Source organism: Corylus avellana, chromosome 11 (genome assembly GCF_965113065.1).
Source record: "Corylus avellana chromosome 11, dhCorAvel1.hap1.2, whole genome shotgun sequence".
NCBI classification, from domain to species: Eukaryota; Viridiplantae; Streptophyta; class Magnoliopsida; order Fagales; family Betulaceae; genus Corylus; species Corylus avellana.
Genome location: NC_142500.1, coordinates 12380508 through 12395666, shown reverse-complemented (window position 1 = coordinate 12395666; position 15159 = coordinate 12380508). Strand labels below are relative to the sequence as shown.

General features: G+C 34.5%; 1 protein-coding gene across 1 annotated transcript; it reads right to left on the bottom strand.

Annotated features, from left to right (window-relative positions):
* Nucleotides 1–19: 19 nt before the first annotated feature.
* LOC148583102 (callose synthase 5-like) lies at nucleotides 20–3763 on the bottom strand. The gene is made up of 6 exons (XM_088511557.1): nucleotides 3586–3763; nucleotides 3411–3468; nucleotides 803–961; nucleotides 567–663; nucleotides 321–431; nucleotides 20–229 (listed from the first exon to the last, which is right to left on the bottom strand). The coding sequence occupies exons 1-6, from the start codon at nucleotides 3761–3763 to the stop codon at nucleotides 53–55; spliced, it is 780 nt and encodes a 259-aa protein (XP_088367683.1). The 3' UTR covers nucleotides 20–52.
* Between the last annotated feature and the right edge of the window lie 11396 nt (nucleotides 3764–15159).

Genomic DNA, 15159 nt, shown 5'->3' with positions numbered 1-15159 from the left:
AAACCAAATGCATAAGGCACTCCTTGAAGATCATATAGGGACTCCTAGCTATCTACGTTCTTTCTCTCTCTCTCTCTCTCTCGTTGGGTTTAAAACATGCCTGGAACCCAAACATGGCCCTTAGCCAATCAAGAAGGTCTAAATCTCCTGCTTTCTGCCTGTGTTGCTCAAACGCACTGGGCCAGCTCAAGGCACGAGTATTCCACAGAGCAGCCACAGCAGCCTTAACCTGGTATAAAGAGATTCAACAAGCTTGAATGATACACCAACTAGGCATCAAAACACAAGATTCTGAGTCATTAACCACAACAGAAGAATACCTCTTCCAGCTGCATGATAGACTGTGAAGCCCCGGCGGAATCCAGAGGAAGAATGTTATACGGTGCGTAAATTTCAGTCTTTTCTTGGACATCTCTGGCGGCCGCGATAATCTGCTCATAGAGAAATTATTGCAGACATGATTATGCTGAATAGTGGCCATTTGCGCGAAAGAATAATAAAGGCAGCAAACCGGTCACCCACTTCCCAGGACAAAATAGAATAGAATGACAATTAATTGGACTAACCTCGGGAGCAACTTCTTCAACTTTCTCAGTTTTATTGACTGCACAAAGCACTTCAAAAAGCACTCCAGCAGTCTGGTAAGCTTTTCCAAGTTGCGCTCTGTCAGTAATTTGGATTCAATAAGCATATTATAGTGCTTTGAAAGTTCAGATGATCAAATATACAATCGGAAACAACCAAAAAAGAAACAAAAAGGCAAGAGAAGAAAAGAGCAGTAGCGTAACAATCATTTGAATACCTGTCTGCCTGTTCCCCCTGGTCAAGAGCTCTAATGTAGTGTTCATAGTATTGCTGATAAAAGCTTTCAATTTCCCTTGCATCTGTCTTCTTCACCCGAGAGGCAAGACTAGAAGCGTTGTCCTGAGTCAAAAAAAGAATCGAAACAATTCTCCTTACGCTTCAAATGGACTATGATAAAACTCAATTTCTTCAAATTATTATTTTGAGGGAGGGTGAAGTTTTTCAGCCACTTCCATATCGATGAAAATGTGGAACCGAGTGTAAGGCTCAGACGAAAGAAATGATAGTCGGTCACAATTATGTGAGCATATAATTATGACAAACCACTGGAATATAATCCTAATGACCCATTTGAATTCGGCTTTTAGAAAATGCAATAAGAGGCTAAAGAGGCCATTCTAACAGCAAATGCAGGACATTTTATTCGGCTATGTCATGGTCTCTCGTTTTCGGTGCGTAAGACATGAGCAATGGTAAACGTTCTTTTTTGTCCTCAAAATTGATTTGATTTTTAAAATTATTAGTACATCAAAATTATGACGAGAGGACATTTAGCATTATTGGTAAAACATATGGATTATCTTTGGGTATGCTCAGAGGAATGTTTTTTTTGCATTCTACCTACCATCTCCCCACCATCTCTTCTCTCATTACTTTTTTTTAAAAAAAAAAAAATCAAGATGCTAAAGTGAAGAGATGGTGGGGAAATGGTTTGTAGAATGCAGTGAAGCATTCCTCGGCGTGCCCACCACTGAGAGAAGAAATTATGGATGACCAAGTAAAAATACGTGAAATAACTATGTTAGATCTTATTTTCGATGCATGTGAGGTATTATATTTATGCTTCTGTTGTGTATTATATTTCAAACAGTACTAGTCACAAAAACAATAGACACGAAACGAGTCTGACTCCCTAATCTCGAAGAAAACCAATAGTTCTATTCTTCTCTAAGAGCAAGTACCTCAAGTATGGTTCATAATTTTGTATTCGTATATAAATCGTATCAATTATAAATTAACTTATTTAATTAAACCTCTATTTGTTAATCTTTCCTTAATTTCTATTTCATATTAAATCTCTAGATCATGACCATAATTTCTATTTCATATTAGCTTACGTAGGATTTCCTTGTCTTATTCAAGATGTATTTACATTAGATCTTTTGTCTCTATTTGTTTAGAGTGTTTTTTTACACTTTAGATTATTTTGTTATAAATGAATGAATGATTGAAGATATATTTATCCAAAAAAAAAAAAAAACTATTCAAAATTTTGCGTTTTCCACGAGGCGTACCCAACTCTCAACCCCAACTGCCAAGCACCCTCTTGGGATACATACGATCCCCTCAGGAGATCCCAAACGATCATCCACACCATGATGACCAAATCTACCTTGGATGTATGATGTATCCGCGTGATCTACTTCTTTGGATGTATGATGTATGATGCATCCAACTCGGCTTTGTTCTTTACCATGGGTTTTTCAATATGGTATTAAAAAAAAAAAAAAAAAAAAAAACAGTTAAGAGAACAACTAGAGTAATTAACTCAATATCTAACTACATACACTTCCTCGAGTTTAATTAACTCAATATCTGATCTAGTCTCATCATGCCAGTAATGAGACTCATAATGATTTACATTAACCAAATATAAAAAATTTAATTGCAACGTTTGAAAACTAATACTTTAATATGTATGTGGCCATTTAAAAATTTTCTTGGAATCACTTAACTACCACCCTAAATGGTCACCATGGTATATTTCTTTATTTGGCCTTAGAGGAATCTATTGTACTGTGCCATTGGTCATTTAGTTTGCCCTTAGATATGTAGGATTTGTTCTATTGGTTAGATTTTTAAGATCTGAAACTCTCTTTTTTATTTCTGTATTTTTGTAATGTAATTGATTTGCTTTAAAAAAAATGATTGAAAATTGATGAGAAATGAAAAAATATATACATTTCTTAAGAATAAAATGCAAGGGTGTTACTTCTTGTCAAGAAATTGTGTACTAAAATAATTATAAAAAAAAAAAAAAAAAAATTAGAGTTACATAGCATTACTCTTAAAACTTGAAAACAAACTTCTAATTTTAATAATTTACATTTTATCATTATATTTATCCTATGTGATATGTTTATATTAAAATTTTAAGATATTTTAATGTATTATTTATCAATTTCTTTAGATTTAAGAAAATCCAGAAGGATTATTATCCAAAGTGATCAATAACTCCACCGCAAATGAATAATAAAAGTTGTATTTCTTACATCTATGGACTAGGGGCATAATATGGTTAGCTGGAAAAATCTAATTCGTCTAGAAATGTGAGTCAAAAAGATAGTCATAGGAGAGAGGGGAAAATCACAAAACTTGCATCCTATCACGTTCCGATTTCACCCAAGCTTAATAGGCTTGACCACATATAATCCCTCGTCACCTTCCGAACACGTCCCGCCGTTTACATGCTCGAAGAACTAATCCATGATAATTAACTTAATCTAATTGATAAGAAAGAAGAAGAAGTCTTTACCCTTTCTAATCTTTGCAGGAGTCCTGTTTTGAACTGCCTCACTCCACGCCCGCTGGAGCTTGGATCCAACCTGTGCGCCTTTTCAAACGCATAGAATCGACCTTCCAAAATCAACAGCGAAGAAAGCACTTTCAGAATATTTACAATCACCAAAAACCTAATTGCAATTATATGCATACATGCATGGACCATACATACATGCATACATACATAATATAGAAAAAGAGAAACAGAGAGGAGTTTACAGAGGTAGGCGACGCGAGAGCGCTCGTTCTCGATCTCCGCGGCGACGCGGAGGATGGGAGCGATGGAGGCAAGGGACGAGGGGACGACCTCGGTGTCGAAGACCTCCGTCGAGAATGTGGTCATGGCGGCGCTGCGAGACGGCCTCCTCGCCAGGGCCTGTTGGCCCGTCTCCGACATTGCTGCTTGGCCTTCTCGATCGAGGAAGGAAATTTACGTGCCTTCCTCGGTTCTAAATTCTAATCTACCCCTGCCAAAGACAAACATCAGAAATGAACACATATAAATATATGTTTTTATATAAATTAACAATCGAACCCGGCCTTCACGAACGATCAACCCCTCTCATGTTGAATTTTTTGACAAAATGTAAATTGATTAACGCTCCGTTTGGAAGCCGAGAAAGCGTGGGAAAAGAGAAGAAAATTAGGAGACTGTTGATGCTCTAAAAGAAGGCTTGTAAGAAGAAATGAAACTCAATATTACAAGTCGTTATTTCTTTTCCTCGAGTTTCTTGGCACCAAACAGACCGGAGAGAAAAATGAGATTTTCTAGAGAACAATCTCAATCAAGGTTCCAAAGAAAATTATTAAGAGAGTGCAAGAACCAGCTAGCTCTGTTTCCAGAGATCTTGAACATCATAAATCAAAATCCATCAGCGTTGAGAACCGATCCATTGAAACAAAAATGATTAATCATTCAAGAAAGTCGGACAGAAAACATATATAATCCTTCAATCTCAGGGTGACGAGGCTCACGTTTGGTTAGCTCCAACGCAAGGCTGGCCTCGCTGCAATACACAACGCCTTCGTCTTCACTCCACGAGCACAATAAAGAAAAATCGAACGCCAAAATGGTCAATGTTCTTGAGCGAGAAATTAAAAAGAAAATCACAGAGAGAGAGAGAGAGAGAGGGAAGGAGGATATAGAGACAAATGGGCGAGAGAGAGAGGAGGGAGAGAGGGGGAGTCCGTACATTTGGACAGGGGACACGTGGCGGGAAAGGAGTGGGATGATGAAATGTATGTAAGAAAGCCAGAAGAGAGAGAGGAGGGAGAGAGGGGGAGTCCGTACAGTTGGACAGGGGACACGTGGCGGGAAAGTAGTGGGGGTGATGAAATGTAAGAAAGCGTGAAGAGAGAGAGAGAGAGAGAGAGAGAGAGAGAGAGAGAGAGGGGGTGGAGGGACAGCGTTATCGGAGGCGTAGAGAAATCGTTTGGTTTTGAGCGCTTCTCCGTCTGGGATTATTGGCGGTCCGTTTTTCTCTTCCTCTTTTTTTTCCTTAGTTGTTTTTTCTCTCTGTGTGTTGTCATTGTTATTCTTTCACAGACTGTCTCCCTTGTGCGTCAAGGTCATTTTTGCAAGCAGGTTTGAAACCACTTTGACCACTCCACAACCCCCGGTGGGCCCACACCTTGTGACGTGGCAATACCCTGCCGGGCCCACACTATATATTCTTTCTTCAATGAGGGTTACCTAATTTTGAGATACAAAGAGTTAGATCATTAATTAATATCAAATAATTAATTTTTTTTAGTTTTATATATTTATATTTATATTAGAGATATGTTATAGTGCAATAAAAATATTATTTTTTACCCATAAAGGTCTTAGGTGGCAAGAGGTCACATGCCCATCAATAGGTGGGATCACATTAACTGTGAATAGACTTATGACATCATGCTACTTAAGATTTTTATGACCCAAAAATAATTTTTAGGGAAACTTCACTAAGCCCCCCGAAGTTCTAGTCGATTTTACAAACACCTTCTGAATTTTCAAAACTCTCACTTAGGCCCTCTAAACTTTGGTTTGCTCTCACTTTTGACCCTTTTAACGTTAAAGTCAAACAATTTGACTTTTTATGCTCATTTTACCCTCACCCCAAAACTACACCATTTTGTGTCCTAAAACTACAACACCTACCCAACCCAAAATGATGTCGTTTTAAGCATTAATTTTTTTTTTTTAATTAAAAAAAAAGTAAAATATTACAAAAAAAAAAAAAAAAAAAAAAAAACGAAATCGGGGTAGCTCCAACCACCCCCTATCGAACGACCCCCCATGCCACCCCCTTGGCCAAAAAAAAAAGGGGGGATCGGGTGCATTTGGGGGTGGTGGCGGGACCACCCCCAAGGGGCTGGAGTGATTTCGGCCACCCCATACTGGCCATATGGGGTGGCCGAAACCACTCCAGCAAATTCACCTGATTCCCCCTCCCCCCTTTTTTTTTTGGCCTTTTGGGGGTGGCCGAACCACCCCATGGCCAAGGGGGTGGTCCGGCCACCCCCAGACTGGCCAGGGGGTGGCTCCGATTTTTTTTTTTTTTTTAATATTATGCTCAAAACGACGTTGTTTTGGGTTGGGTGGTGATGTAGTTTTGAAGCAAAAAACGGTGTAGTTTTGGAGTCCAAAATAACGTAGTTTTGGTTGAGGGTAAAATGGGTATAAAAAGTTAAATTATTTGACTTTAACATTAAAAGTGTCCAAAGTGAGAACAAATCAAAGTTCAGAGGGCCTAAGTGAGAGTTTTAAAAATTTAGAGAGTGTTTGTCAAATCGGCTAGAAGTTTAGGGGGGCTTTCTGAAGTTTCCCCATAATCTTTTTATTGCACTACATCATTTCTCTTTATATTAAGAGTGACATGACGTGATACACTAACGGAATCTATCAAGAGTTTTAACGGAATTTAACTGGAGGGGCTAAATTGTTATTTTGACCTATCTCAAGGACTTCTAAATTTTTTTTTATATCACAATGAATGATTTGTAATTTAAGCCAATCATAAAATCTAATTTTATATTTATTTCATAATTAATATCGCATAATCTAGCTTGATATTTTCTCTATGCAAAAGAGAATGATTCGCTAAAACATAATCAACAAAAAAAAGAAGATATTCTTCAAAACTTAAATGCTAAAATTACATGTGTGAATAACAGACCAATATAAAATTATATTTGTCAAATTTTAAACTTGTCTCCAATATTTAGAAAATTTTGAATTCTTCTAGTCCACTTCAATGGAAAATTCCCGATCTAACCTCTAGCTACTAGCCAAAAGGCCATTATTTTATGAAATAAAAATATTTACTCATTTTTTTTCCTGATAAATGCCAATGGTAGACTATTATAGTAACCATTCAAATTAGTGTATCTTGATTTTTTTATGTGACAACTCGAGCCTTGGCCTTTTGTAATAAGGGTTGAATCATCACAATAACATTATCATACATAACAACATCTCATATACATACTCATCACATTCAAGTTCATTAACTCGCAACAGAAACGTCTAAACGATAAACATTACACAATACACAAATCTCACAATGTGAGCCATTCAAGTTTATCTAAACAAACCTAACAGTGCGAGTCATTCACTTAACATTTTCATCCCAACGAATTTCTCACTCTACAGCCTAGCAACTTACTAATGTGCAAAACACTAAGGTGTTCCACACGTGAAAAAGTAACTACATAATTTTACAAATTAGTAAGCAAATTATCATAGAGATAATTATGAAATGAGTCTCAAGTAACAGTTTGCAACCTTCTTTGGTCATGCATGAATTTTTTTCACAAATATTATATGTGTTGTCTCCATTATTATGCCAAGGAAAAAATGTGGTTAATTTTGGTGGTGTCATCATCTGAAAAACACCAAGGTATTCCACAACTAGAAAAGTAACTACATAATTTCACGAATTAGTAAGCAAATAATCATAGAGCTGGTTATGAAATGAGTCTTAATTAGCAGTTTGCAACCTTCTTTGATCATGCAAAAATTTATTCACGAATATTATAAGTGTTGTCTCCGTTATTATGCTAAGGAAAAAGTGTGGTTAATTTTGGTGGTATCATAATTTGCAAAAGACCAAGGTATTCCACAAGTGAAAAAGTAACTGCAAAATTTCACGAATTAGTAAGCAAATTATCATAGAGATGGTTATGAAATGAGTCTCAAGTAGCATTTTGCAACCTTCTTTGATCATACATGAATTTTTTTTCATGAATATTATAAGTGTTGTTTCCGTTATTATGCCAAGGAAAAAGTATGGTTTATTTTTGAGGTGAAATAGGCATAATTCCAATAAAAAAAATTTAATTGTATTTTAATGCTAATAAATAATGTGTTATACATATATAATCATAGCATAACACATGATCTATTGTTTTGTTTCTTCCCACTTGTCAATTTTTTTCCAACCTTCCCACATTTCACTTATTTACATGGTATTTCGCACTTGTCAAATTTGGAAAAAAGAGATCTATTTGGGCACATGCATACTCATAATAGAAGGCTCAATTGGAAAGGTCTATTTTGCCGCTTTCAACAATATGCTTGGAAGTAGGGGTGCAAAGGCGGGCGGTTTTTAACCGCCCGCTAACCGCTAACCGCTATAACCGCCAACCGCCTAACCGCCTAACCGTCTAACCGTATTAACCGCTAACCGCCTAACCGCCATAACCGCCTAGCGGTTAGCGGTTAGCGGTTATTGGGTCTACTAACCGTAACCGCTAACCGCTAACCGCTTTTTTATATAATATATTTTTATAATTATAATTATAAAAATATTTATACATATAACATAATCACTTGATTATTAAATCACAATTTTTTTAAAAAATAATTAAATCACAATTTGAGTATTAATATATTATCACTATAATTTATATGATTATATCATATAATCACTTGATCATTAAATCACAATTTTTTTATAAAAATAATTAAATCACAATTTGAGTATTAATATATTATCACTATAATTTATATGATTATATCACATGAGATTGATTATTAAATCATTTGATTATATAATAACAAATTATACATATATAATATGACTTAACTCATAAATATACTAATTCATACTAATACAACAATTAAATATCTAGAGACTTATTTCCAATGTATGTTATAAACCTATAAGTCTATATAAGTCTACATATGTATATGAATAATATAAATGTATAATATCAATAGTTAATCATATGATTCAATGACAATTCAAATACTTTATTCAAGACTTCAAGTGAATCATATTATTAATGTACAATGATGATATGATTCGTATAATATCAAATTAAGTAATTGACATTGGATTAAACAATGACCAATGTGTTACTTATAAACATAATTTAAGTACTAATGTATTATCATTATAATTTTAGTAATTTATATATTATCACTATAATTGATATGATTATATCACATGATGACTTGATCATTAAATCATATGATTATATAATAATAAATAATACATATATAATATGACATAACTCATAAGTCATAAGTCTACAAGTTAATCATATGATTCATGTACAATGATAATCACAATTGATTCAATTGAATTAAACAATATGTTACTTATAACTACAAGTCTACAATTTAATTAAAGCATTATTAGATACTTTAGGAATTTAGGATTTAGGAGTTTGAACATTGCCATTTACCATTAGATATTAAGTTCAATTCAAAGAAAAAATATTATAAGTAAATATGATAAGAATTTAAATAATTAATCATATGAATCATATGATATAATTTAATGAGACTACATGATTATATAATATCAAATTAAGTAATTGACATTAGATTCAACAATGTGTTACTTATAATCACAATTGAAGAATTAATGTATTTTTTGAACATTTTTTAGAAAAAGAAATTTAACCATTTTTTGAAAGAAACAAAAAAAAAAGAAAATTAACAATTTTGAACAATTTTGAATTTTATATATATATATATATATAATTGCTTATAGTTATATTATATGCATATTGAATAATATAAATGTATAAGATAAATATTTAACTATATGATCCAATTACAATTCCAATACTTAATCAATTATTCATGTACAATGACAATGACAATGTGATTCATATAATATCAAATTAAGTAATTGATATTGGATTAAACAATGTGTTACTTATAACTACAATTGAAGTATTTTTGTTTGTTTGTAAGTTTATAAGATGAACACTTAATCATATGATCCAATGACAATTCAAATATTTATAGCAATTGGGCCCAAGAAGATATTAAAAATACAAGAAAAAAAAATGAGGGTAAAAAAAAGCCAAAAAAAAAAAGCCCAATTTTAAAAAAGCGGTTAGCGGGCGGTTATCTATTTCACTAACCGCTAGGGCGGTTACGGTTAGCGGTTATTGCCACTAACCGCTAACCGTAACCGCCTTTGCACCCCTACTTGGAAGCATTCCTGATTTTTCCTCTTTTATCTCCTCACTTAGGTTTAAGAGTGGGAGAGAATCCTTTCCTCCTTCCCCCTTTGATTAAAAAAAAATTGGAAAAGTGTGGAACACACAGGGCTTCATTAAAAAAGACTAGATGAGATAAGAACATTCAAGAATTGTTTGTCTTTTTCTTTTTCTTTATTTTCCTGATCAAGAATAGTTTACTCTTATTTATGCATCCAAATGTAATTTTTTTTATTTTTTAACTCAAAATATATATATTTTTTCAAATGCTTATCTGAAACAAAAACAAGAAAGAAAAATCTCATTTTCTTTATTGAAAACAACATTTCATAAATAAAAAAATTGAGAAATTCTCATATACCCCTTAAATTTGAGTTGATTTCAATTTTCTACTTAGCTTTTGATTAAAAAAAACATAAATTTGTCAATTCCATTTTTATTAAATTAAAATCTTAAAAAGAAGGGTAAATATATTATAAGTCCTTAAATCAACCCGCCAAAACTAAAAAATCCCTAAGTTTTTTTTTTTTTTTTTTTGTTTCAAATTTTTAAAATGCCAATAAAATCCCTACCCTTAGATTTTTTTTCAAAATGGTTAACAGCCATTAGTCTCATTGAAACGATGCGTTTTACAATATGCCATATCAGTCAAAATTTTTGATCTTACATGTCCACTATGGACATGTAGGATCAAACCGGTGAGTTTAGAGGGTTCTCTTCCCCAACACAGTGCTCCTTCCACGAAAATACCATTCCGACGGAACTGCAAATACCCACCGATGCCAAGCTGAGCAGGATGCAAGTGATGGTGGTGGGGACTAGGAGGCCAAATGTCATGGACATGATGGCTAAGACCATTGGGCTAGGGGCAGGAGACGAGAGGGCGAGGTGGGTACGCAGTAGCAGTAGAAGTAGCGTTGCCAGAGTGGATGGGTCTAGGGATGAAGCCGCGGCCGGAGGAGGCGAGTTGGTAGAGAAGTTCCAGAGAGTGAGAAAATTGTTGTTGGGTTGGTCTGATGGCTTGGGGGGGCTGTGAAGAGTGGGTGTGGGCATGAATGGTTTCATGACTTCAATCACGTTACCAGCCAGAATACTCACACCAGCACGAACCCTTCTTCAAGGCAAATAGGCATTATGCACTAAAAGATGAATAAAAACTAACATCAAACATGAGACAGGGACCCAATCAATCTTCCCCTGCTCTTAAATCATATAGTAACTAATCATCACTGATTGAATTGAATGATATTTACATGAATGATAATTTGATAGTAATTCTAACCTCATATGTTTTACTCTTATGTTCTGTTTTTTACTTTTTTTATCTGCAGTAACACCATTTGTTCTGAAATTTTAGATAAAAAATAACAAACTGGTTTAAATATATAGTTAGATTGCACTCAAGAATACAGTGATGCACTAAACATTACATCTTCAGGAGGATTTCTCAACGTTGGAAAGGTTAGGTTAATTACTAATTACCTCCATATATGACTTAGGGTGAGGTGCAATTGATGGTTCTGCAGAAATGGGAGGCTGTACACCAAATTCTAATTATGAAGCAATGAAATGTAAACCACCTAAAAGTTACACAATAGAGAATTGGAACTTGATCCCTAAATAACAACATGAGCATGAGTCATACTGTCATAGTCTGCCTTCTCAAAACATGACTGCTGCAACACATAATATAACAATTGAGTCATAGCATGTACATATGACTATTGCAGCACATTTTAATTTAGTACATGCCTAAAATTTAGACAAGTCAAATGTGGATGAGAGAATGTACACTCTAAATTCTTCTTTAGAGAGCTTGAGACATTCTCAATTTATGCCTAATTTACCCAAAAGGAAAAATAAGTAAAGAGGACTATTTTCCATTGCCACACCTGAATCCAAAAAGGCAACTGATTTGGTGACTTGAATTTACACATGCTATGTAGGATTCTTTCAAGCCAAATAAGGATTATGCACTAACAATTCATACTCAAAACTGATGACAGGTCCAATATAGACTTTACCTCAAAAGCAAATGGAGAGAAAATACACATTTCTATCAGAAAATCTTTTCACAACTGGATAAGCTAGGCAATTGATATTGAACATTAAGCAAAAAGGCCATAACTCACCTACAAAAAGAAGGGCTACATATGCTTGCATACCATGAAATAACATAATATAACAATGCAACAATAGTTCCTAATGGCTCTTTCTAATTCTCTACTGAGACTATTTTTTTCTCACACAGCAATTTTTCCTCTATTTTCTCATGAAAGTCTAAGTTCTGTTACAAGTGGATCGAAATTCAATCTCACTTTATCTCTTCTCAAAACTGTTCCTTTACTTTCTTATTCTTTTCAAAACTGTTTTTTTTTCCTCCTCTCTATTTCATTGTCTTATGCAAACACACTCACATAAAAAAGAGCATTGTTCAAATATGTGTTTGCTGCAGCACAATTTGATTTTGTAAATGCTTAAAATTTAGGCCAGTAAATGTTCAAAACTGTGATTGCTGCAGCATAAGTAACATGAATTCATGAGATATGTGACATTGTTGCAAGATGGTCACAAAGCAGACATCTTGAATCAATTTGCTGATGAAAAGAACAAAGTAAAAGGACCGTAAAACAGCACAATCTAAGCACATATTAGCCAAAACTGTAGCCCAATTAAGACCTTAACCAATGCCATCATTCTTAATTGATGAAAAGCTGAAAAGTGAGAGAAAGAAAGATATAACAGTAAAATCTATGGTCTAAATTAACAAATTGAATTTTTTCATTGATGATAAATCTAATACAAATAATTCTCATGGAGTGAAAAAATGTAAATACAAGAAGCTTGTGCTGCAAGTTCCATTCTTTCTTGCAGCAATCAAGCCACTCCACAAACAAAAAATGAAGTAGAATCTACAATTGAAACAATTCTCCATCAAGTGCTTTAGCTGTTCACTTGCACCAAAGATGTGAAATTGAACTTGATAATCGGCTTTTGTAGGACAGCAGATGCAGAAGCTGCCATGGAGAATGGTGCAGAAAGGTCCTCTTCACTGTTGAGAACGTGTGCCTTGAATCTAGTGGGTGGGACCCAACCGGTTTGTTGTGTTCTACAAGGTTATGGAATTCCTTCTCCTAGTTGGAGTTGAAGTACTTGTCCTACAAGGTAGTGGGTTCCATGTGTCCTTCTTGGACTTTTACTAGGAGAAAGTAACCTCTATATAAAGGCAATGGTTGTGCGGCAATTGTAGAGCAAAAAAAAAGCAAAGTAATATTTGCTTTGTATTTTTGGCGTGCCAACAATAGAGAGAAAAGTGAGAGCAAGAAAGAGAGAGTGTTTTTTCCTTTTGTTATTATTCTCCTTTGGGCAAAGTGAGAATTGGGTGTATTTGGGGCTTTGGGTTTGAGTGGTTTTCTCGCCTTGTTACTCTCTTGTACTCATCTTTTGATAGTGAATTTTCTCCGGCTCGTCTCCGCCAGTGGATGTAGGCTTGTTAAACCGAACCACTTAAATTTTTGTGTCGTGTGTGATTGCTTATCTTTGTTATTCCACATTCTTCTTATTTTTCCCATCTCAAGGGTCTTGGGAATATGATTAATTTCTTAACAACTGGTATCAGAGCTTTTGGTTCGAGTACGAGAGATGGCAAGAGAAGAAGATAGGGATCGATGTTGTTCACAATTACCAACCTAAATTAATAGGCAAATAATTGGATGTTTTACTCGCAAGTGCACGAGGTCAACACAGTAGCATGGTGTGCAAATACGGGGTCATTCCCACGAGGATTGCTAAATTTTTCTTAAAATCAATTCCAAAAGTAAAATAAACAAAGATTGGTTTTGAGTTGATAATGATAAAAAGGTAGGACTTTGATATCCACCACTAATTATATTTAGCTAATACATCAATATGCCAATGTTTTAATCATGTTATGAATATCTAATGTTTGTCAACCTAAGGGCATTGGTGTCTACTCCACAAGCTATTGATTTCTCTAAGCAACGAATTAGGTATGGGTGTCTACTCTCATTCTTTTCTTTCTTAAAGGATTTAACATGGATGTCTACTAAGTTGTTCTTTAAGAAAGCATAAAACTATGCAAATCAGCAAACACATGAGGCCTAGGGCATGGGTGTCTACTCCCGGTTCCCCATGATGATTAAACCAAGAATCCGGTGTGGATTTCTTTTGTTACTTTTATTAAACCCAGGACTCGGTCATCCAAATTAATTTAACTAACTAGTCCATACCACATGCATATGTTGATCAGGCACTCACATATGAGGAATTCATGAAAACAGGAATTAATCAATTTAGATATCACAACAAGATCATCACAAGGGCGCCAATATTAAATATTAACTAAACATAACTAGGGCTTCAATCTAGCCCTACTAAATAAATTAGTTACACATAATAAAAATAAAACTAAAAGAGAAAAGGGGAAGAAAGAACCGGAAACCGCTCCTAGAAGTAGCCTCCAAATTCCACCCCCAAAATTGTCTTTTCCAGCTTTCTTATTCTCAAGGTTTAGAGGTCTATTTATAGGGCTTTAGAAGTCCTTGCTACACTAGTAAACCTAGGAAATTCATAGGGTTTTATTCCTATTACAAGTGGGACTTGAAAAACCCTAATACGGAAGAAAAGGGAGTCTGTCTGCAGCTTGTATAATTCTCCAGCGCACAGGTACGATTGATCGCAACCCGTGTGCGATCGATCACACTACCAGAAACTTCAATTTTTCCAAAATTCTCTTTTTGAGCCCAAATCTTCCAGATTTATTTCATTTTTTTCTAAAAGCCTACAAAAGCATGGAAAACACATAAATGAACTAAAAGAACATAAGTTAACTAAAACTAAAGGATTAAAACATGTAAGTTAAGGGCTAAAAATATGAATATTTTAGTACTTAACACACCCCCAAACTTACATATTGCTAGTCCCTTAGCAATACAAAACTAAAAAAAGAAAATGAAAATGAAAAACAGAAAACAAAAAGATAAATCCATCTTTCGTGGGGTATACGATTGCATTTAGCGAATGCAACAAACCTTTTAAACTCCTAAGAATTCCCTAGAGGACGAGTGAAGTCTCGTGAGGGTTTTCCAGGAATGTTACCCACAAACATTATGTACAGTTCATGCTATTCCAAAAATTAAAGCATCACTTCAAGATCATGATTTTCATTCATTAGCAAGCTTAAAAAGATGAACTTCATCTTCACAATGAATTGGAATCCCAAAGTTCAATTACTTACAGAGGACATGCTAAAACATCACAAGTTTGAAAACAGTGTAAGGTGAACTAGAACAAAACTATGAGGCTTCCAATTCTTTCCAATGTGTAATG